The following is a 25215-nucleotide window of genomic DNA, read 5'->3' on the forward strand; positions in this document are numbered from 1 at the left end:
GTATTTAGTTTCTTGTTTTTCATTTTCAATGATTATTGGTGTAAACATTATAGAATTGAATCATTGATTAGAAGGAGATGCCACATAATCGATATCAATTAATGTCAAAACAATACAAAATCTAATGACAGTGAAAGTAGTAAATTGTTTCAAGTTCACTCTGTTCACCACTTAGTTTTAAGATTGAGAATAAGCTCTTCAGCTTGTTATATTCAAGTTAATAGAAAATATCACATAGACCATCGACTCTTATATTTGTACAACGATCGTTTAGTAATAACCTCTACCCCACCCCAAGGCCACAGAAAAAAAGGGAACTGTATGTACAATACATATCACGAAAATGAATAATGTCCAAAAAATATGTATTATTCTTCTTTTTTTTCTTCAGATTTTCCGATTGCCATTTCGTTAATCATTGCAATGTTCGTCGAAAATTAACTTTGAGATGAGCGATCCAAATGACTTGTCGAAATGATGTATAAGAGGATAATGACGTCACTGATCCTGTAGGTGGCAACAGTCCAGGAGACTTGATAACCTTAATTTTTATTGATTCTTGTTTCTTACCATATAAACACTATATAGTTGCATTTACCATAGACTTGCAAACGATACCAGTAATTATTCGATCTGCGCTAAAGGGGGTATATGCACATTATAAACTAGCTATAGTCATTCGGAGATATAGCCTCAAAATATATCTCATATTTGGCATACTACCACAGTCTATTAATTGTTGTTGGCACAAGTAACGTAATATGCAGATTTTACAAGATTTCTATATATTTGAAGAATCTCGACTGGAACAGAGTTTGTGTATAGTCTCATAACATTACATGACATAGGCCTACATATTAAAAATGGAAGTTATGCAGTGTTAGACGTTTGAGTTCAAATTCTAAATTATTTTTTGATATATATATCACTTAATATTCTAGAAGTAAACATGAGCAATACGATATCTTCAGAAGAGTGATAAGTGTTCATCGTTCTTATAATGTTACGATATGACTCTCCTACAGTGATATTGAGAACTATTTCGTCTTTGATGGAGTTTTACAAAAAAAAATGTTGCAAAAGGATCTACTTGAGTTTTTAGGTTCCACAATTCAGCCCTTTGTACAGAAAAAGTCTCGGATTAGGATCAATCGTTTCATAGAATCAACATAAGTAAACAGATTAAGAGCTTAGCAACTTTGTACCTCATTAGGCAGTCCCTTAAAAAGTTTTTGTGTTTTTTGTACATGTCGTGTTGTTATCTGGAAAGGTTATAGCTTCAAGTAAGGATAGACACTTCTAAAACTCATGGTAGAAAGCTATACTTGTGTTCTTGTCGTTCTTAATTCGAACCTTTATATTATCTTTTTGAAACTTATTTTTGAAACCTTTAATAAAGATGAAAGACGGCGGGGGTAAAATCTGAACAAGAAGCAAGTGTGCACAGAAACTTTCGACGATCGTAGAATAACAGTTGGATGTATAGATAACCGTGAAGAGTTGAGCTGACGTATCTCCAAAAGTCTGTGGGTTTCATTTGATCTCTTGCTGATGTGCAAATTGTCCTTCCCCTGGCTTCGAACAACTTGTAACCAATGTCATTATTATCAATGCTGATATTCACTCGCTCCTTTCCCACCTTTTACGGCACTTTCCTTCTTCATACTTCAGAATTACTACTGAGACCGCTTATATCGACTTCTAAATGAGAGTGGTTTGCTTGAAGTTTACAGTTTTTATTGGATACCAAAATATATTTCAAACTCGCAGATTATATTTATTTGTTCGCTTACAAAGTTTGAGAGACATTTGTTATTTCGAGACAGTATTTGCACTAACACTGTCAGAAGCAGACAATGGCATGAAAATGTTTTCTACCAATAAAAAATTGTAATTTAGTCTTGTCACACACACACACAATATATATATATATATATACACACAAACAAGAGATTTTTGCGTAATCATTTAACCATTACATGATAATATAAGGAGCATTATATAAACTTATGTTGTTGTTTTATGTAATGTCTTCGTTCTGTTGTTTTCAAGTTTTCATTACTTACCCGGTGATTGTATTTTAGTATGGCACCGGCAGCTGGCACGTCTCGATTGTTTCTAGATTGTCAATAACACTGCCTAATTATAATTATAATTATTTATATATATATATATATATATATATATATATATATATTTATTTATATATATTTATATATATATATATATATATTTATATAGGGTGGTGTAATTGGTTTGTTTCTTTATTTCATTACATGATAATACAGCGAGCATTATATACTTATGTTGTTGTTTTATGTGATGTCTTCATGCTGTTGTTTTCCAAGTTTTTATTGCTAATCCAATGATTGTACTTTAGTAGCATATTTTGTGGTGATGTTAGTGGTTTTGTTTCTTTCTTATAATAAACAGAATAAGTTACAAACTTAAAATGATAGCTTTTACCTCGTGAAGATCAAGTCATACTTGCTAGACGAGATGTAATAATGAATCTTTACCCTTACCAACCTGAATGGTTGATGCCCACAAGGGAGTGCTAAAAAGAAGAATTGGACATCTTTGATCTTTTCTGGTTCTCATTTAAATCTTTGACCAATAAATTCACTTGCTCTACATTTAGTCAGATAGTTGTTTCAATTTTGAGAAAATTGTATTTCAAGGAATCACCAAGCGAAGTGGCTTTCTGGTTCATATATGTAGTTCCTCAGAAATGTTATGATCTCAAAATATTTATTGTTCTGTGCCTATAGTACGCAGCGTATAGGCCTACAACTGAGCAGAAAATGTCTGATGTGTCAAGTTCTTTCATTCCCATAAATTGACACATTTGTCGATAAGCTAAAGTTCTGTAGTGTAGGCCTAAGTATACAGCCAAGTTGACTTTGGATGCTGTTTGCTATGCTCTGAGCCTGTAAGCTCAGACAGGTCAGGTCGCAGAGAGTAGTGGTGTCATATTGAGGTAATTTTGGTTATTTTAGGGAGTTAGATTTCCAATTGCTAAAAAAAACATACAACACTGGGGGGAGTGTGTTGAAAAGCTTAAAAAAAACACACACAATTTGATCAGCATCTAGGCTACTGAAATGGATTGAAACTCATGAACAGGCGCGTATCCAGGATTTTATAACCCGGGGGAGGGGGGGTACAAGACAATTTCTGGTTTTGATACCACCCAGATCACCGGAAATGGCACTTCTGGGGCTTGAAAATGACCAACCAGATGTACACTTATGTCTGAGAACCAAGTACCTAACTTACACACGGCCCTTGGTGCAAACTGTACCGTACCGGCCAGTGTTTCCACTTCCAATAGAATTGCTTGACATTCGAGAAATTTTGACTAATTCGGAAAATGTTTCGGAAAATGACGAAATACTGGGATCAATGAAATGAATATCAATTAACAATGTTAGCTACATAAGCAACAGTAAATAACTGATAGTGTGCAAGGGAAGGGCGTGTACAGAGGGGAGGGGCGGACCCCCTACTAAAAAGTACGAAAAGGCTACATAATGAAAATAGATTTACTTAAAAAATGGCAAATTATTGCACCAATTTGCATCTAAGCACACTTTCTTATTATAAAATCTCTCAAAAGGGAGGGACACCCTCCCCTTAGACCCTGCTTCCAGGGCGACGATCACTACAGCTCATCAATTGGGCCCCAGGCCTCCCACCAACAGGGGCCTCCCACCAAACCGCGTCATTATGTACTTTTTCGTGCGTGGTGACGTAAAGCTAACAAATCAAATGGAGGCCCCAGGCCTCCCACCAGCTCAATCCGCCCCAGGCTTCCCACCAGCTAAATCCGCCCAGGCCCCAGATCTCCCACCACCTAAATCCGGCCCTGGTCTAAACCTATATTTCAGGAAACTTTGTTTGATCTCAGAAACAGATTATTTTTACAACAGCTTATTTCTCTTGTAGCGAGTCGTCGAGAGCTAGGTGGGCCCGCCTTTGCAGTTGTCCCAAATTGATCACGGTAGCAGTGTTATGACACGATTCCCCCCCACCCGCTCTCTCTCTCTTTATCGTAAGGCCTGAAGTTGCAGCATTTGTCCCAGGTAAGGACGACCTCAATGCAAAACCTACACTACAATATAAAGTTTGGTTTGAAATAATTTTCAATGATCAGGTTAGTATAAGCTTCAGGCTACTTTAGTTTATCCGCTTTGGTTAATTGTCTGGAATTATGCCATTGTGTTCACTCAGTAATAGAAAATCTGTGTTATTTTCAAAATATTAGCCTGTTTCCTGTTTTAATTTACTCTAAACCCAAGTATGCTAAAAGATTCTCTACATTCGTTTGTGTGTGGTTGAAAGGGGGCTTTTGTCTAGTTGTTCCCCGGCTAAATGTAAAAAAAACCCATAACGATGACATGTGAGCGACATGGCCTGAGCCCCCACCCCCACCCCACCACTGGGACCCCCATTGTGAGAGTCACTGAACTGAATTCGTTCAAACTAATATAATTCATTCTTCAATCGCTGTTGAACTTCCTGACACCACTCGCCAGTCCTGTTGTTTACTTGTAGCAACTTTTCATAATGCCGTATATGTAGAAGATCAACACGAAACATACTATAGGTAATATCTTGAGTACTGCGCAAAAATAACACAACATAAAACTTTCTCCTCCATACAAGAACAGCCAAGCTTTATTTAAGTATAGCAAAATGGAAGAATATAGTGTTTAAGTCAAAGACTCAGTACCACCTTAGTGATAAACATGTTTTAATTAATATAGTTTACTATTTTGATCAAGGGTGATTGATAGGCAATTAGTTTCTAAAGGTTGATTAGATGTAAATTTACTGTGGTTACTATGGTTTCTAATTACATTATAAAATAATAAAATGTAAAGGTTAAACTTTCAAAATTTGCTGAAGTGACGTCATTTACATATTGGAAATGTGAAATCAGTCATAAATTATGTCCTTTTATAACATTACATTAAACTTCAATATAGTTCTTCAGAATGCTGTCAGCAAATTGTCAATTGTTGTCAGTTGAGAATATTCAAACAATAATGCTTCCATGATTGCAAAACAACTTAAACTGTTTCTTAATTATATTTGCATGATTAAGGTATATTGTTTCCAAAGTTACAAATTGAAACTTAAACCGCTTTAGTGTAAACTTTGAAATATTGATTAATAATAATGACAATTTAATAGATATTTTCGAATGAAAGTTAACGTTTTTCTTTAACGAAATTATTATACATTGTTCTAAAAAAAATAGATAGTTTCCAGGATGTTTTGAGTTCTTGTCTTTTAAAAAATCCAAGTTTACCATCGATCAATAAAACTGATATACAGATAATTTTGTAAGGTTGAATAAACGTAGGTTAATTAACTGTAGTTACTAACTATACTTTCTTATATATGAAGATATAATAATATTTAAGAAAAAACTTTCAAGTCTAGCTAATAAGGCTACGTTATGTCAAGCATGTTTTAGCACATTATTATGATATTATATTGTATTGTAGATTATGTCAATTGGAAATAATAAATAAAATTGGAAATATAGGCTATATCAGTTAATGGATTTTGAAATTCCAAAGTGCTTAAAACTTAAAAAGTTCACTCCTGAAGTTTTACTTTCAGAAAAAAAGCCAAGGGGAAATTCCACGGAATTTCGAAAAAGACCCATTGAATTTGTTTTCATATGAAACGTTACATGAATGCATTTACAATATATCATATTTTAGCGAAACAGCTTTGTGTTTGTAAATAGCCACAATATTAATTTAAATATTGTTGGGGATGCGCCAATTACAGATTATTGTTTTCATTATATTGAAACAAGGATCAAAAACTTTCGATAAAAATTTTGAAATTAAAGATGAACGTATTATTATTACTTTGTAACAAAATCGAAATTCACATTGAAGAGTTAAACTGGACAATGATTCAAGTCCACAGTGATGGTAAAATTATGCGACCAACTATCTCCTATATTTCTGTTCCTTTTGTTTTTTTGTTTTCACTTGTTTTCTTTAAAATTTGCAATATAATTCAACAAGAGCTTAAAACGGTTACCGTAAACGATACTTTACTGAATGATCTATCAGATCTGTAGAAAATGTGCTCTGCGCGTGGTGTTATTGCGTTCACATCATCTTTTGTATCTTAAATATATGCCTATTTACTGGTCATATGGTACTCCTTCCTTAAACATATTAATGCATCTTGCTCGGAAACTGTACCCCATTCATTTGGGAGCTTTGCTGGCTTTACATTGTAAAAATTTGCAAAATCATTATTGAAAGTTTGCAATACCCACTTCCAGTAAATTATTGGAGCTTCCCCTGTAATTGGGGTAATATCCCAAGAAGGATAATCCTCGGTATACTCCTTGTAAGGTCTATACTTCTTTGGTGGCCCTATGCGGCATCGATATCTACTGTTGGAGGCCACTAACATTGTGCATGGAGCGGATACAAGTTCTCGTGACTTTTCGTTATGATATCCTGCTACACCCTGAGAGTAATGGAAGATAGCTTTGTGTTTATGTTCACCTCTGATTTGCAAATGGCAGGGTACTTTACAGAAAGGACAAACTTCCTTACACGTTCCTAAATGATCTAAGATATCCCGTGCCACATCCCGCATTTTTAAATAAAGCTGAGATGCTACTGACAGATCACTTAGTTTGTCTATGTTCCATTCTTTAGTAATATCTGTTTTAAAGTACGAGCTGAACATTCTGCACAACATGTTGGTAAATTCAGCAATGTCACTTAGATTGAAATCCTCAACAGAAAACTGTATGTTCATTCCATACTCTGAAATTTTGTCGTTTTTCAGAAATGTATTTGCCCATTCCCCAAATGTTGTTGTTTGTTCCCCTCCACGTACAGTCAATGTATGTTCAGTATTACGTAATGCAGATTGAACATAGCCCAGTATCTCATCGATTTTTCTATCAATTACGTTTCTCACCCAATATTGAGACCGTGTTGTTATTTCAGTTAGAACCTTTTGGCTCAACCAATTGCTAACGAATTTATCACTGTCCCGTATAAAATCGTAATACAATATTGGATCTTTCTTAAGACAGAGCTCTTCTAAAATTCTGCCAAGCATCCTCTGCTTATCATTATAACAATCTTCATCCCTCATTTTTGCTAAGAGTTTGACATTAAAGGCATTCAAAGTTACATTTCGCAAAACAGTAACACAATCAGAATATGATCTCTTTACAGCCGCTTCACTCTTAATGGTTTCATCAACAAAGCCTTTAAAGTCGTTTTTTAGACATTCCTTCTCACTTTCAAACATTCTTTGCAATGAATTGTGACTTTCATACTTCAGTTGACATTCTTTGCAAACTGCACATACCTCGCTCTGGACTGTAATAAGGGTACGAACCACAAATTCACTATTGACATTGTTTTGCGTTAATGCAATGTACACGTCTTGTAATATAGTATCTACGCGACTTCGTTGAAACGGTTTAACCTTGGCTTGGTTGATAAGATCAATTTTATGATGATGTACAATTGTAGATATTACAGCTTGAACTTTGTCCAGTCCGTCCTTAGATCCCGGCAAAACTTTTCCGAGCCATTTAGCAAAGTCTATCCCCTTCTTCCAAAGGTTATTCGGTTTGATCTTGTCACATTTTCCTTGCATCTCGTCATTGTACGCTTTGCTATGTTCTGTACCAAGCATTAGGTTTCTAAGACTGTTATCGCAATCCTTCTCGATAATTTCCTCAGTAATTTTGGATTTTTTTAATCCTTTTTCAAGCTGTTTAACTTTTCTATTCCAAAGTACGTCGAAGTTCCTATCCAATTCCTCATGATTTTCCTTCCAATAGGAAGTGGATCTTGTGTGCTTTAATTTGTTTGCTGCTTCTTTAGCCGCAATTTTCAATTCTTCCTTTGCATTTCTGATGAAATTTGGCAATCCTTGTTTATCGGCCTCATTTTGTAAGTGTATCTCGGTGTTTTCTTTGATGCCTCTTTCAATATCTTTAGCAATTCCGATTGTTTCATTTTTGATACTTTCATGACGTCTTTTTACCTCTTCTTCGTCTGAATGCTCCTTTACGTATTCATCTATTTTCTTATTTACATCTTCGCATGTATTGGTTATTTCATTCTCCAACCTTCTGTAAAAGTCTTCTTTCGTAGTATTTGTGATACTTCTACCATTATTAAGTTCCCATTGGAATATCTCAGTTCTCATTTTTCCAATAAGTTTATTATGCTTTAGTCGAAACCTTTGGTTACTGAGAGCATCGAAACTGTTTTGAAAACTGAAGACGAAATCTTCTGATTTCACTGCTTCCCATACATCTTCCAACCTACTGATAAACTTTGCCATTGTAAACTGAGGCGGGATTACCAATTGATTCACTGTTGGTTTGAAAATGGCATCTTTTAAAGCGTGAATTTTATCACTATAGCCAGGATTTGGAGGAGACATTAAACCCATCCACAAGCATGGGAAAAACTGCAAGTCATCTTCCTCAGCTAAAGGAAATACATCTGAAAAATCATGAATGTGATCTACTTTTTCCTCAGCAGCAGCAATACGAGTGACTTTGTTGAGAGCATCCTTTATTTTAGTCATGTTGGTTTTATTGTTAGCAGCAGCTGCTATGTCGCTCACTCTTTGCTGAATAATTCTGCAATTAGAAACCAAATCTACTTTCTTCATTCTTATCAAAGCATGGACAGCTATTTGCAATATGCCAATCATATCTGGGCCAATAGTTTCTTGACCGATATTCAATAGGGTAAGGTCCCCAATGCACATGGCCAATGTAGCTATCGAATTGTCAAATGTGTGGTCGTTTAGAACAGTTCGATCTGGAGAATGCAAACCTTCAGTATCAATAATCAGAAGATACTTAAACCCAAGTTGTTCATGAAATGCTTCGTTCACTTCTAACAATTGTAAGTACAACCCTCTTGTGCATCTACCAGCACGTACCGGAAACCTGACCCCAAACATACTATTCAACAACGTTGACTTGCCACTACTCTGGATACCAATTATAGACAAAACAAATATTTTGGGGTCCTTAAGCTTATTTGCGAGGTTTTTTAAGACGCCTGATATCCATTTAATAGGAATGTAAGCATTTTCCCCATCTAAAAGTTCCAATGGATATCCTGCAAGCAGTAATTTTGATGCCATGTGAACCAGTAATTCATTTCGGTTGCGAATATTTGTATCTTCCAGGCTTGCTTCATACCAATGGCCTAACTCACGAATAAAGTGTTCGCAACTTATGTTTTTCGCATCAACTTGTTCGCTTTCTTTTAAGAGCTGCTTTTGTAACTCTTTTATTTCAGTTTGTAGTTTACTGTGTTCACTGGTCGAAGCTTGCCTCATGGCAGACTTTGTTTTTTGCAATGAGGTATTCAACTCGTCGATTCTCTTAACTAATGGAGGAATTTCACGGGCGACCTTCAATTCGATGTGTGTTTGAAAAAAGGACATGAAGTAATGCAAGAGATCATTTTCGTCAAACATAGCTGTTTGTAAGCTTTCAAAGAAAACTTTCATTTTTGAAGATAAACCTTTTTCTCTTTGTATTCGCCTCATTGCATTTTTAGTGTTTTCCTTTGCTTCAAACTGATGAGCAACAGTTTGTTCCCCAACACACAAAGGTTTTTTATCAGCTTCTACCCATTTGACCCATTCGTCTTGTAATTGTAAATATGAATTTTTCACTTCCTCAATGGATTCGGGTATCGGAAAGGAGGATTGCATCAGTTGTTTTGCTTTGTTATAAGAATCGTTGTCACAATCCACGGTTATATCATTAAAACAACTGGTTCGCCAGTCTTCAATTGAACGGTAATCCTTACGATGTGTGTAATTGCAGTATTTTACAATCTTCTCGCAAATGATTTTTGAAAGTTCTGTTACATTACGTTCTACCCCGAAACCAACACTATCATCGTTTCCATCGATTTTGAGTGTCTTACGCTCACTGTTGAGCTGTTGCTTACGTTTTTGCCTGCCCTTGTTTTGTTTGTGTACAATCAAATGTATCACGAAAACCTTTTTGAATCTTTTCTTTGTATCATCAATTGCTGTTTTGTAGCATTCCAATTTGTCTCTATCTACAAATAGGAATATAGCATTAGCTATTCTGCACACAAACTCACTTTCGGCAGTAAATTCTTTGGAATCACCTCTCAGATTCAACAATAATGTAACTTCTTTCAACAATTCTTCTTTTCTGCCGTACATTGGCAGATACCATTGAGCTTCTACAGATCCACAACAATGGTAAACTTTCTCTCTTTCATCTTCATAAGACAGAAAATATCGAAACGTTTCATTACCTTGAGCTCTACCAATGACATTATTTATTACAGACGTTTTGGAGATTGAAATATCACCAAATCTTATGAATGCAGTGGTAAATACGGGTTCACTAACCATACGTTTCTCTGGAGCAAGAGATGTTTCATTTTCTTTCCATTTTTTTACTACACGATTTAGTGCCCAAGTAAGCAGCTCTGGTTTCGCATCATCTCTTACCCCAGGTAATAAAACTGGCACGGCAAGTTGACAAGATGCAAATTTCTCCAGCAACTGCTGTCTTAAATGATTATCGGAACAATGAAGTATTGCATATATGAAATCTCTTGCACTTCCTTCTATGTGAAGATTCTCTTTCCATGTAATCCTACTGTCTAGTGAGGTTAGCTTGCTGATAAACAGAAAAGGTAAATCTTTTGTTTCAATTTGTGAATCGTCGCTTGGGATCAGCCGTACCTCTGTGGCCGCTTTCAGGGTGAGCTTCCGTGGGTAATAGTTCTTTAGACCAACCTCTTCCAAGTATTCCAGAAAATCTTCTTCAGTTTCTTTATCTATCGAATATAAGAGTATACATAAGTTGATCTCAAAGCCAATCAATAAAATTTGAAACGATACATCTACAATTTACAATTGTAATGTGTGTCTCTATCTGGAAATATACCAACATTTGAAGTAACTCGTATATAAACGAAACTAATAACGATGTTGCTGGTCAGGAATGACTTTCCGACTAAGTATTGCTACATTTATTCTCGGAACAGTTCTTGCAGCAGCGAGAAACGAGTGGAAGTGATGGAGAACGTCACTGTCAACTAACCTTACGCCTAGTGAGTACAAGCACCTTATTATCTTATTACCGACAGGGAATGACAGGCAAAGGGAGCAGTAAAAAACCCCGATACTCATAGCTAGTACAGTAACTACTCTTCATGTTCCACAACCGTGCATCAGTAACTACTGTGCTGTGTTCGTTACACGGTAACATGTGTTACAGGTGGCATAGTAATGACTGCAAAGCTGTTACACGTTCACATGGAAGACAAAGAACTGCGCGACTGGACAAGGTGTCTATGAGTATTTGACGTGGTACACTTTATTAAGGCTGCTGTAGTAGCTATGAGTATCGGGTGTAAAAACAGAGCATAAAATATTGAATGGACTAATCCGAGACTGAACGTCATGTATAGAAAATACCAACTACTATACGTTTGATGGTATGACCATGCAAAATGTCGATCTAACAATTGATGAACAGAGAAGTTTACCCTCTTTCATGCGTCTAAAAGTTAACTATGCAGTTGATCACCAGAAGGAGTATAATGATGAAGCTCACGAGTATGGAAAGGGAAATTATTTCAACACTGAACAATATGAGACCTTTAAGAGATAAGTTGCTAATTATATCTCCGCTTGTTATTTATTCTGGTGCTCTCATGATTTGATGAAAGCTAAATAATTTCTTGCCTACAAAGGTTTAGCTATCGGAATTTAATTCTCGTACACTAAACCTCCCTTTTAATTTGTTCAGCAGTTCCATTTTTTTAAATCCTTTGTAATTGCTGTTCTAAATTTTTACTTTCTAAATCACTGTTTTATTAGCCATCTTGATTGAACCATTTTCTAGTAAGGTTGGTTTTCTTATACTATTTCTCTTTATCCTTTTTTATTGGTTTAGTGTTTATACATTTATAAGTATCCTCTAATTATCGTTCCTCTATCGGGTTTTGTGTATTATTGTGTAGGCAGTTTAGTGTAAACCGTCCCTTGTTTGATATTCATATACCTGCCAGGTTTACCTATCTATAATTTGATAAAGTATATATCGTATTTTGCTGATAATGGTTGAAATAAAATTACCCAAAGCCCCCCCCCCCCCCGAATAAAAAAGGTAACAAAGTAATAATAATAAATAAGCAAACAAACTACTACTTATAATTTGGCATAATGCTGTGAAACGACTACACAGTTGACGGAGCGATAAATCAGGTTTATGCTTCAGCAATATCAGTTAGCGTTGGACTATAAGAATGCCTTGCGACGGCATTATCACTAGTGGCGTAGAATGCGTGCCTTAAACCTCTTCAATTACACTGAGCTGAAAAATTGTTTCTTTTCCTTTTTTTTCAGAGTCAGTCAAAGTTCTAAGAATTATCTTTGTTCCTTTTGAAACCTTCCCTATACTTTTGATATTTTAGTGTGGTAGTCTACAGTTTGGTCGAGCTTCTAAGTAGGGATTGCTGACAGCTTTCTCCAAAGATCTTGTACTGTTGTGTGTGTGTCAGACGGAGAGGGGGACAGTATTATTTTCATACTACATGTACGTGGGATATATTACAAGTAGCTGTAGCCTAAATGTCGCGCATCGCCTTACCGGGAGATTCTTGTTCCGACTCACTGGTGCTGTTCTCTTTATTTTCGGTCATCTGAAATGAAGGGATAAGGAGGAAAAGGCATGTTCAAATCAAGTTATTTACAAAATAACGTCTCCATTACTCCCGGGAATATCCAGACGCCCGAGTCCATCATTGTCTCAGAACCTTCGCTTCTAATTAAAAACGTTTTAACATGATTGCATTTTATCCAAACTGTCAAGACGGATGTAGTGAAGAAACCTCTTTGGCGAGCAGATGTGTCTATATTGATATCAATTTTTAGGTTAGTTTAACATAACATTAAAGTAGCCTCTTGGTCCTCAAGTTTACCTACAGTTTATTACTCAACATAAAACTAGGATTGAGCCTCAGAGACGCCCCCAGGCAGATGATGGTTCACTATACAAAACTTCATATATTAGTCAATCTTAACAAGAGAGACATTTTTTTTGTAAGAGTGGCTTTCAATGAAGCTGACACTGACCGATATTGCTACTTAGAAAGGCTAACTTGTACCGTGGCAATTCTATGACATTGAGATAGCTATAATAAAATGAATGACCAAGCAGATTATAATAATACAAACAATTCCCCGTTTTAAATATTAAAATCTATTCCTGTAATTATAAGCTGGTGTTATCATCAATATAACTTAACGGATCACTCCAGACCAGGGTTTCCCTAACTTTGTCCCCCATGAACACCCTGTGGATGTCAGAGTTATCCACGAACTCCCAACTTTTAGAGACACGATCTGAGTCATTATTAAACTACAATACGCATAAAACAGGATGTGTCTGTTTCATAATTCAGTTATTTATCACATGCACGGTAAGGTACTACTATGGCAACATATGCGTATGGAACGCGAAAAAAGTTTGTCGATAGGTACGACTTCTGTACATTACTAAATTATATGATATGTCAGATTTTAGTTCAACAAAAGGTACTCTAGTTTTGAATTTCAGAAACGTCTCACACACCCCTGGGATGGACTCACGCACCCCTGGAGATTCATGCACCCCAGTTAGGGAACCCCTGCTCTAAACAGCACATTTTTAAATGGAATATTTTTTGCACAGTACCATTTATATTGAAATTACGTGCAGCTATAACAATCTGAAACAATTTTTTTCAATTCCCCAGTTCATACAACGTTAGGAGGAAATGATAATGTACTGATCGGAATGTTTTTACACTCTTGACAATAGTTGCAGATAATGTTATCGAATACCGTAACCAAGGGCGGCGGAACGGGGGGGGGGGGCACAGGGGGCACGTGCCCCCACTTTTCCTCAGGTTAAAAATGTGCCTTTTTTTCTACATAAAAATTGTACCCTTGATCACCTTATTAGGTCAGCGATATTTCAGTAAGAGATCTAATCCTAATTTAGAACTATCAGGGGCGTAGCCAGTATGTAGCACTGTAGGCCCGGGCCTATCGTTGATTAACAAACTTTATATGTATAGAGCTGCAGCACTTTGTTGCCTGTTGTTGTCACGATCGGCGTTCCAAGTTCCAAAACAGCCTTTTCGATAAACATTAACTAGCTATATATATACAGTTGTATCAAAGACAATTACTGGCTATAGTTGCAACCAAGGGCGGCGGAATCGGGGGGGGGGGCACAGGGGCACGTGCCCCCACTTTTCCTCAGGTTAAAAATGTGCCCTTTTTCTACATAAAAAATGTACTCTTGATCACCTTATTAGGTCAGCGATATTTCAGTAAGAGATCTAATCCTAATTTATATAGAACTATTAATGAATTTCTGTGGGTCAAACTCAAAGCTACATCGAATGGAAAATATTGTTAGTATCTCTCCTGTCTGACCACAGTGACATTCGCCTGGCTATTCCTGGCTATTCCGAATGTTCTCTGCCTCATATACCCCTACTGGCACCAATGAGCGCAGCCTCCGCGGAGAGATCCTTCTCCGTACAACGCCGGATAAAGACATACTTGCGGAGCACAATTGGTGAAAACGGTATAATAATATGCAAATGCTTCATATCCATAAAGCAAGAACGGACGGATTAGTTTTACGGGACATCGCTACAGTTTACAGAGCGAAACCCACGTCGAATGAAATATTTCGGGAAGTTTTAAATGTTTACTACCACAAGGTTTGTAACCAGTGGCGGAGCGTCCATACAGTCAGGGGGGATGCCCCCAACGGACTCAAATGGACTGCTTGTGCCCTTTTCAGCTTTTTACCACTTTTCACTTATTCGCGATTATTGACTTTTTAATTGCGCTCTCATCTACCTATTGACATTTGTCACATTTTATTGGTGTAATTTTCTGACAAAATGGCGATGATTCCTATTTATTCTTCGTTTATCTGCAATTAGCAAGGCCCGGAAAGGGTCATTTCCGGCGATCTAGGGAGTATCTTGACTCATGAAATTTCTGTACGCTTCGCGCCAACCTGTGGTGGCGCTCCGCTTAGATAGTGTCGAAAGCGCCCCCATAGACCATTCTCGATCCCCAGATCAATACCCCTAGCTCCGCAACTGCTTCTAACATTCTGCCGGTGAGTGCCATTATGCATATTCAATTTAAAAAAAAATGCATTTCCAAAAGTGCATTGCTATATTATATTGTAACTCTTTAATAAGCAGAAGCCATTTATAGCCTACTATGAATAATGAGTATAGTTTTAATATCCCATAACCTACCCCATCCTTTCGTATTTTGACATATTTCATTTGCTTTCATGCATGTATCGATCGCGTGTGCACTTTATAATGATTTCACCTCATTTTGTCTCGAAAGAAAACTTGTTCCTTGTTTCCCAATTTGCACATTGGATATTGCAGTGCTAGTATGCATTTTTTCCTTGAAGGGGGGGGGGGGGGGGCTTGATGGAGTGATGTGTATACGCAATAAGATAATACAATAAGAGATATAAAGGTACTCAATATCAGGCTGCATCAGTCCAATCAAATTTCTGCAAAGTGCCCTTTGACGTCGGTGCCCCCCCCCCCCCGATTAAAAGTGCTTCCGCCGCCCTTGAACGTAACCAACAATGAAGAATGACTTATCGTTGCAATATTTTATTCACATGATTATATACTACAGAGGATAATAAAAATGTACCTCATCAATATTTCGCTGGGTAGTCTTGCTAGTAGCAGCGTCTTTCAGATCAACTTCATCTGGGCTCTCTGTCTCCATCATGCTTTTGTTTCTCCCTTCTTTCTTCCATACACGTCCTCCTTTAAATATCAAAAAAAGCGGAATGACTCAGGTAAATTCTTCCGAATTGAACGACTTAAAATGCATGAAGATTCAGATGATATATTAGCTATGGGAATAAAGTGTTTATTCAAAGTGATATACATAACCTTACTAGGATAACGCTGTTGTAATCTGTTCCTAATAATGCGATCAGCACGTCATTAAGTTAGTTGTGTTACCAACATAATGTGCAGTTCCTTTGTCAAACGCAAGGCAACACCCAGCTCGTCCATTATTGTATGGCTATGCTGCGTAAAAAAAGGTGCAGTCGAACGCGCAGTTTAGCGGAATGAAATACCTTCTAGACCGTCCGAGAGACATTACGTCATTGAAAGCTCATCCAATCACAGAGTGATCATGAGTGTTACTCACGAAAACCTATATCATTGGTCTGTTTGCGAAAACTTTTGAGCCTGTTCGCAGATATTAGTTGTCCTGCCGCGAAGGGTGTTATTGACATATAAAGCTTTGTTTATTAAGTGGTTCATAAAAAAAAATTGAGTAACATTTAACAGAAACTTCATTCACTCGTTTGGCAAATTACTAGAACTACCATTATTTAGTAACTTGGTCCGAGTGTTGTAAAGCGCTATTTGGGGACCTGGAGGGGGACCTTTTGTAGGACAAGCCACAATAAACCGTCCAAGTTGTTTAACTTCAATATATTCCACAAATTAACCGACAACACGCACGAACCAAGATGAACATGCAGCATACAAAAGGATACAAATACAAGGAGCAGTAACGGAACAGCACCTAAACAAGATAAAATGAACATCAATAAACAATGTGCTTCCTTGCAATTAACCTAACTATCAGTTACCCACCAACACTCTGCAATTCAAAAGAAATAGCAACCAATCTTCAAGTGAAATATTACCCCAACACACCATATTGCTTTAGAACCACACCATTGTAACGTTTGATGCTTTTGAAGTTTTTTGACTATCCGAAGCAATTATGATATACCCAATTGACTGAGTGGAAACATAATAAAATAATTAAACAGAACGCAGCAGATCACAAACGCTTCACTCACATCCTAACAGTCACAAGCAGAGCACAAAAGAACCTATATCCGACTTGATCATACCCCCTCAATATATACCCAATAAATATGAATGACAGGTTTTGATGAATACAAATATGAATAACAAATCAATTAACAACTCTTCCTTCCATTTAATCATCTGTCATCACCAGAACTATCTTTGAATACAAGTTATACCTTCATTTCACTTGCATGAGTTCACATGAAATTCTCTACACACAAATTTTATCTGCACTGCAAACTGCTTTAAGGCAATGCTTGAATGATGGGTACCAATGAGTAACCCCTTATTTACAATGAATGTAAACGAGTTAACAGTTAACTGACGTCAAAAATAAAAATACATCAGAATATGACCTGATATGATACTCCCAACTCAATGGACCGCAAACTACTTTAATGTTGGTACATTATAATGAGTCGCTTTGTCTACCAACCCTCTGCACCATCAAGAACCTACCAATAAATTAAATAATAACCAACAGTTGTACTAGCTATTTACACCAAACACAACCAGACACCAACCTGCAGTTTGTCAAAAGTAACAGGCTGTGTTGAAAACCTGACACAAATATTTACATGTGTAAAAGTAAGTTGGCCTGACGTTTCGATCCTAGCAAGATCTTCTTCAAAGGCTAATTGAAGGCTGAATGACAAGTAACAGTAACAGAAGCGACAAAAACACCCACAGAATACAGGCAGGTTAATGAGCATGGTGAACACATGGAGATAGATGTAAGGGGATTAGTATACAAGGGATGGAGAGAATTTGGCGCCAATACTGATGATCTTAAAGTTTAAATTTACAAATCTACTCCATTTCTGCGGTTAATTTTTAGGTAATTTTTAATGGTAATCATTTTAGGAAATGGCAAATTTTGGAGTATGTGTAGTTTGACCTCTTTAACAATTACCAAATTTATTGTATGCTTGGAACATCATGGAATCAGCACATTCTGAAATTTTAGTTGCATTGCTTCAAACTTGGCCGATTTATCCCACTTTAATATTCTGCAATTTGTCGCTATTGTGGCATTTTCTTGATTTTTGAGGTCAGATTTCTCAGCAATAAACATCCTACTACCTTTCTATGACAGAAGCCTATGGACTCTACCCCAGTATAAGCTATAAATGCATTGTCTTGTGGAGTTTTATCAAGTTAAAAATGTCAAAATATTCACTTTTTGTATTGTTTGCGAAATAAATGTGATATTTTAGTGATTAATTGCTCCTGAACTATTGCTGCAGGAATATACTTGATTCTTTCAGAGGTTAAGATGTCTAGTCCACACAATACAACATAAACGATTACAACGCTTCCCGGCAGTATATTTGCTCATTGTGCAGCTTTTAAGTTGCTATTCCATATTGCGATTTCAGCATGAGGAAGGTGTTTTGATGCCAATTTGTTACCAATGTAATTATGTAACCATGTGAGAGCGGTGAATTTATTTTACTTTAATTATCAATATGATTTTCGGGGTTCCAGCTTCTCTCAATATTAATTTATGAGGTTATAAAGGTGTATTGTACAAAAGAGGTAGTCTTTGACATCCAATATCGCAAAACCCGTCATGTTGAACAAATCTGATTAGTTTTTTTCTAAAACAGATATGGTACCACCTTGTTTGTACCAAATAAATCAGGAGGATGTTTTGCCTTATTTGTAAAAAAAAAACATCCTCAAAGTTTGGGATTTTTACCCCCAAAAAAAAACACGTTTTTGCCCGTTTTGCAGCTCCATCTGTTGCGTGGGTATTGCACTTCAAGGTCATTCAATTCAATACTGGGTGGATTTCAATGTCACATAAACTAATTTTATCTACAATTTACCGTATGCTTCTGGTTTAATTCACTTAATTAAAAGAATACTTTAAAATGAATGTCAATCAATAAATAAATGTACAGAATGTATTATTTATCCAGAACATCTGTTTTACTGTTCCACATGTTTTTGAGCCTGGGTATTGTACTTCAAGGTCATTAAATCTAATACTGTGCGGATTTCAATGTCACATGATCAGATATAAACAAATAATATCTGCAATGTACCGTCTGCTTCTTGTTTAATTCACTTAATTAAAGGACTACTATAAAATGAATGTCAATCAATACATACATGAACAGAATGTATTAGTGTTAGGTGTAAACATAGTCTTGTGGCACCCATCCAAATGGATCCCAACCGAACTTGAAAATAGCCCAGCCATTTTCACACTGTTGCAGAAAAGTAAGCACATAAATGTATTCATAGTAGTTAAGTATCCTTAAGGGCAAAAGTGCATCCATCATAGAGACAGCTTGAGACGATACTTCAATAACGGTTCAGTTTTAACCAAGGCTAACAGTTTCTTTTGAAAGATGAATCTGAAAAATGAGTTGTTTAACATTGTAAAGCCATATATCTTTATTTTTTATCTTTTCTGCTGTTCTTTTATAAGGTGCTATGAACCAGGAGACAAGTGGCAAACTAACTGCTACAACTGTGATCAAGTTAATGAAGCAATTACAGAAAAGATGAGGTTCTTTGGGTTTATTTTAAACAGAGTCATCCATCAAAAATGTAAGTATTCATGCATGTTGGAAAACAAAGTTTGCTTTTTATATAGTTTGCCTCGAAATTACTCCCTTCTTAGATCTTTATCAAGTACTCAAATGTACGATCTCTGTCGCCAGTGCCTATAATCATGAAGTTCTTGAAAGAAATTATTTGTACGGTTCATTATTCCATCACCTAACTGATAAAATGGCGGAAATCTTATCAATCTGGTGCAACTCATATCTGCAACTCATATACTTGTACTGGGGCGTGGTGTGGGGAGGGGGAGGGAAGCTAAGATTCTGGGAGGTACTTAAGTAGGCTGGATTATCTAGACTTCAAGCATACAGACCGTTAAGTGATTTCCTCAGATTCTAGGACAGCTTGGGAGTATTTGGAGTATTTATGTGATTTTACAGCTTGCTTACAGTACATGTTGCTGTGCACCCAGAAAGCTTGTACAAATGTATGTGTAGTACACCTTTCAAAGGACCTTTAGAAGCACTGAGAAGTTTTCTGTCACATGATTAAGATGGATATCAACAACATAAATATCTGATGTAACATTAAAGAATGCCTGTTTTATGGATATGACCCCGATCATGTCATACAAAAATTTCTTATTCAGTTATGCTTTACTTGAATGATTCACAAATGAACAACAGGCTGTGAATATCAGTTAATTAAATGGATTCGAAAGTGTCTTACCTCTGCGTATGCTGCAATCTTCGTCAAATTATGACGTAAAGGGCAGTTCTGTGCAATACCATTTAGTATACTGTGAATAATACATAAATTATTTTAACAGGATAGAAACTCGTTTGATTGAAGAGTAACAATTTATCTAATTGAAATTTCAGATGCAGATTCACTAGTGATGTCACCAAAAATGAGGGTGAGGGATTCTGATTGGTAATCTGGATTGATAGGATTCTAAGACACTTGATGACTCATTCGGCATGAACCAGCCATTCAATCCAGAAGCTGGAACAGAAAAATTATATTTATTTGCCAAGGCGTGTAGATAGTCAGGCGCGTATCCAGGGGGGGGGGGGCGTTGGGACGCGCGCCCCCGGGTAAGAAAAAGAGGAGAGAAAATAAGAGAGAAAAAAAAGGGAAAAACTGAGAGGGGGGAAAGGAGGAAGGAGAGGAGGAAGGGAAAAGAAAAAGAAAACAGAGAAGAAAGAGAAAAAGAAGAAAAGGAGGGAAGAGAAGAAAAACGCCAAGACACCGTGGAAGAGAAAGAGGAACAGTGACATAATTACATTGCTGATCCCTTTTATACACACAGGGTAGCCAGTGACGGATCGGGGATTTCGAAAGGGGCGTGCCATCAGCTAGACTACCCCTTACACCGACAACTCCATTTTGACGTTTCCAATTTTTCCTCTCTCACTAATGTGTAGACTATATATAGTATTTCATGGCGTGTGTGTGTGTGTGTGTGTGTGTATGGGCGCCTTCAAACAACTGTGGCTGGTCGTCGGGGAACATGACGTATTTCGGTATTAGACCATGCAGGATCTATATGCGAACTGCACTAGACATATGTCATTCGATGCAACACTGCCATCCACAGATAAAATGTTATACAACGCGAACTGAATGCTAATTGTTACCCCACCCCTAGTACCGTAACTCATACAATGAATCTAAAAATAAATTCCGCATGCGAATTGAGAATTGAGCACATTTCCTGTGAATATCATGTAGTGGATCCAAAGACGTATCATTGCCGAGGGCGCGGGGGGGGGGGGGGAGGACGCACCCATCACTTCTTGAGATTGTTCCCATCTGCATGAAAACGCGCGCCTAACAACCCTAGGCCCATCCCTCTAATCGCTTCCCGATGAGTTACGAAACTGTATTAAAGACCTTCGCCGTAGTACCTAGATCTTGACAAAATCCGGCAACACACCACTTCATCGATAACAAGTGATCAGGGTTGTGTATTAGTGACGTCTAGATGTCGCCCACTGACCTACATGGAGTGTGACCACTCATGATTTGGCAATTTCCCAAGATCAGGACCCGAAAATTCCCATGAAATCCCAAAGAGACTGTACTGTATGGATATCTAGCAATATCTAGTGATATCTATAGGGATGAAAATCCCAAGATCTCCCCTAAACTGAAGGCAAATAGAGAATCGAAGCCTTCAGTGTGTAATGAACTTAAAATTGTGCGTCTTTCGGAATGAGAAGAATGTGGGGCATTGCCAATAAACATATATTTCAATCTCATTTCAATTATATTCGAATTTTTAAGCAAACAACAGATATCAAATCATATCAGTGTACATGAAAATGGCGTTCCAGGATGAACAGCCTCCAAACTGTCTATGTGTGTAGTGTTCGGGGACAGCGGGACGCGTCCCCACCAGTGATGGGGACATTATATACCGTGTCCCCACCAATTTGTCTTGACCAAACGTTGCATTTCAAATTCCCCTGTATTGGACTGTGGCGTAGTTTGATCCAGCATTGTACATGTGCAAATGACATGCTATAAAGGACGAGAATTATTACTATTGACACTGTTAGGCGTGAATTCTCCGCTGAAGTATTAACACATTCAATCATGTGAAACATAATCTATACACGAGACTGGTAAATTGTGGTCAGCAAAACGGACTGAGTGCGAACAAGACAACCACTAACAACTCACACTGTGTGTTGCCAATTTGAGCTAGCTTCACGTCCAGTTCTCATTTTATTATATTTATCCACAGTTGTTAAATAAAGGACGGAAATCGCATTTGCGGCAGTCTATAATTGTTTTCTGGGAGATGACCCCAGACCCATCGTATACAAAAGCCTACTTGGATTATTTGTCCCCTGATTTTTTATTCTGCAGACGCCCATGCATTTCCCCAAACTAAATTTCTAAGTCATGTGATTTAAAACTTAAGGAGGTTTGGGAGCATCATTGGGTCTGGGAAGTGTTATTTCCGGCGATCTGGGAGGTATATTTGCCAACATTTTCGTGTAAGTTACGCGTTAACCCATGGTCGCGCTCCGCTTAGATAGTATCAGAGACCAGACAGGCGTCCCCACCATTATACAAGACTGATCTGCGTCCATGCACCAATAAATTAACTGTGTCTGAATTTTCGAAATTTCCCTGACCAACATTCCTGAACATACTTTCCTCTACTCGTGCAATTTTAACCCGTCTGTTAGGGGTTGAAGGTTTTTTTTTTTTAATTGGTTGTCCATGGATAAAATTTTGTGCAACATTATGGGTATGTTTTGAAGTGAATTTATTTCACGAGAAGTGTGAATATTCAAATTCTGAACGAATAATGGGCTTGAAACCTTGAAAAGTGGAGCTAACGGGTATTGTGGGCCGCGACGTAGAATCACATACAAAAGCAATGATCCACAGGAGATGTGATGAGGTCGAATATGATGTGTGACTGGTGACAATCTTCAAAAAGATCGGAGATGAAAAAAAACTATTTGGAAAATACTTGGTTCTCAGGCCAAATTTAGTGAATATTTCGTTGGACATTTTCAAGCCCGAGATGTGCCATTTCCGGTGATCTGGGGGGTGTAAAAATCAGAAATTTTCTTGAACGCTGCGTGCCAACCGATGGTGGCACTCCGCTTAGACAGTAATTCGCGCCCCCCGGGTTACTGGATACGCCCCTGGAGGTACGTCGAATTACATTTCTGCATGATTTCAAATGACTTGGAGGGTTTGACGTAATGGGCTTGACACTGAATTTCTTAATATAACTTCAATTCGACAAAAGATAGTTTTTTGAAATGCCAAAGAGTTAGTACCACACAAACAATGTTAATTAATAATTTGTAGTTGTTATGGTGACACGATTTGATTTAGTGACATTATTCAGATATTTTTTTTTTCTTTCTCCTTGAATGTGGTGAATTGATTCCATTTATTTTAAATGGCCTTTTAAAGACAGCAGTGTTAGTGAAATACAGTTATTTTAATTATTCGCCAATACAGAAATGATAATTTTGTTATAATGTAGCAAGCTGTTCGAACCCCATTCTCTAATTTTGATTTTCATCAACAGACGAATTAACAACGGAAATATCAACAACCACAATTGACACTACTACGACACCAACCAGTATGTAGATAAGTTTATATAAAATCATATTAATAAAATTGAATATTCAAGAGCGGGAATCGCGGGTTGATGAGACAATTATGAATAATAATTTGTAGTTTTTATGGTGACACGAATTTTGTTTTGTTTTGTATGTGGTAAGTTTATTTCATTATATTTGATGGCCTTTTTAAAGACATTGCTGTTGGTGAAAATAAGGTCAATTCTTTATCAACATAATATATTCTAATGGTATATCAATGTAGCAAGTTTGTTTTAACCCCCTGTTCTCTAATTTGATTTTCATCAATACGCGAATTAACAACGGAAATATCAACAACCACTATTGACACTACTACGGCACCAACCAGTATGTAGATACGTTTATATAGGTATTAATAGGTAGCTGTCAATCGGGTCCCTTTACACTTTGATGTCCTTTTCAAAGAGAGTATAGGGTTAGTGAAAATACGGTTATTAAATTTTCTACCAATACAGAAATTATAATGGTGTTATAATGTAGCAAGTTGTTCGAACCGCTTTCTGTCTTATAGCTAAGACAAGCGACTATAGTAAACATCTGGCTGATATCAAGAGATTATTCAGGTACATCATACGAGAGGAATGCATGACACAAGACAATTAATTGAAATTTTTCATCAACAGCCGAAACAACTACGGAATTTTCAACAACCAGTCTTGCCACTACCGTGAAAACATTCAGTATGTGGATCATTTTATATTTATAATTATATTAATTTAATTTAATATTCAAGAACTGCTGGAATCGCTTGTCGATGAGACAGTTCTGTCTGTTTATCTTGTAGTTGCTATGGTGACACAATTTGAGGTAAAGTGATATTATTTCGTTAGCAAGATTTTAAGTCGTATAAGCATCCATGTGTCTCGCAATGTACAGTATTTAGTTTCTTGTTTTTCATTTTCAATGATTATTGGTGTAAACATTATAGAATTGAATCATTGATTAGAAGGAGATGCCACATAATCGATATCAATTAATGTCAAAACAATACAAAATCTAATGACAGTGAAAGTAGTAAATTGTTTCAAGTTCACTCTGTTCACCACTTAGTTTTAAGATTGAGAATAAGCTCTTCAGCTTGTTATATTCAAGTTAATAGAAAATATCACATAGACCATCGACTCTTATATTTGTACAACGATCGTTTAGTAATAACCTCTACCCCACCCCAAGGCCACAGAAAAAAAGGGAACTGTATGTACAATACATATCACGAAAATGAATAATGTCCAAAAAATATGTATTATTCTTCTTTTCTTTCTTCAGATTTTCCGATTGCCATTTCGTTAATCATTGCAATGTTCGTCGAAAATTAACTTTGAGATGAGCGATCCAAATGACTTGTCGAAATGATGTATAAGAGGATAATGACGTCACTGATCCTGTAGGTGGCAACAGTCCAGGAGACTTGATAACCTTAATTTTTATTGATTCTTGTTTCTTACCATATAAACACTATATAGTTGCATTTACCATAGACTTGCAAACGATACCAGTAATTATTCGATTTGCGCTAAAGGGGGTATATGCACATTATAAACTAGCTATAGTCATTCGGAGATATA

The 25215-nt window shown here is 36.7% G+C and overlaps 2 protein-coding genes across 4 annotated transcripts in view; one reads left to right on the forward strand and one right to left on the reverse strand.

Moving 5' to 3' along the window:
- Nucleotides 1-24981, forward strand: part of LOC139966767 (uncharacterized) — a 62267-nt gene extending 37286 nt beyond the window's left edge. For 2 of the 3 annotated variants that reach the window (XM_071970111.1, XM_071970114.1), the window contains 3 exons: nt 23572-23628; nt 24274-24330; nt 24917-24981. In XM_071970111.1, the coding sequence (XP_071826212.1) occupies nt 23572-23628; nt 24274-24330; nt 24917-24966 (164 nt within the window). In that variant the 3' untranslated portion in view covers nt 24967-24981. Of the gene's footprint in view, nt 1-391; nt 2304-23571; nt 23629-24273; nt 24331-24916 lie in introns of those variants that run through there. The other variant, XM_071970113.1, reaches the window with a different exon arrangement.
- On the reverse strand, nt 6172-16158 carry LOC139967090 (interferon-induced very large GTPase 1-like). Its single transcript, XM_071970809.1, has 3 exons — nt 15796-16158; nt 12692-12743; nt 6172-10871 (listed from the first exon to the last, which is right to left on the reverse strand). The coding sequence occupies exons 1-3, from the start codon at nt 15874-15876 to the stop codon at nt 6172-6174; spliced, it is 4833 nt and encodes a 1610-aa protein (XP_071826910.1). The 5' UTR covers nt 15877-16158.
- Nucleotides 24982-25215: the final 234 nt, after the last annotated feature.

The sequence above is a fragment of the Apostichopus japonicus genome, chromosome 4, assembly GCF_037975245.1.
Source record: "Apostichopus japonicus isolate 1M-3 chromosome 4, ASM3797524v1, whole genome shotgun sequence".
NCBI lineage: Eukaryota > Metazoa > Echinodermata > Holothuroidea > Aspidochirotida > Stichopodidae > Apostichopus > Apostichopus japonicus.

What these genes read in the sequence shown, in the direction of transcription:
- LOC139967090 (XM_071970809.1), bottom strand. Translation starts at nt 15,876, where the DNA reads ATGATGGAGACAGAGAGCCCAGATGAAGTTGATCTGAAAGACGCTGCT. An exon ending in CCCAGCGAAATATTGATGAG is followed by an intron (nt 12,744 to 15,795) that starts GTACATTTTTAT and finishes CCTTCATTTCAG; the next exon opens with ATGACCGAAAATAAAGAGAA. An exon ending in GTCGGAACAAGAATCTCCCG is followed by an intron (nt 10,872 to 12,691) that starts GTAAGGCGATGC and finishes TATATTCGATAG; the next exon opens with ATAAAGAAACTGAAGAAGAT.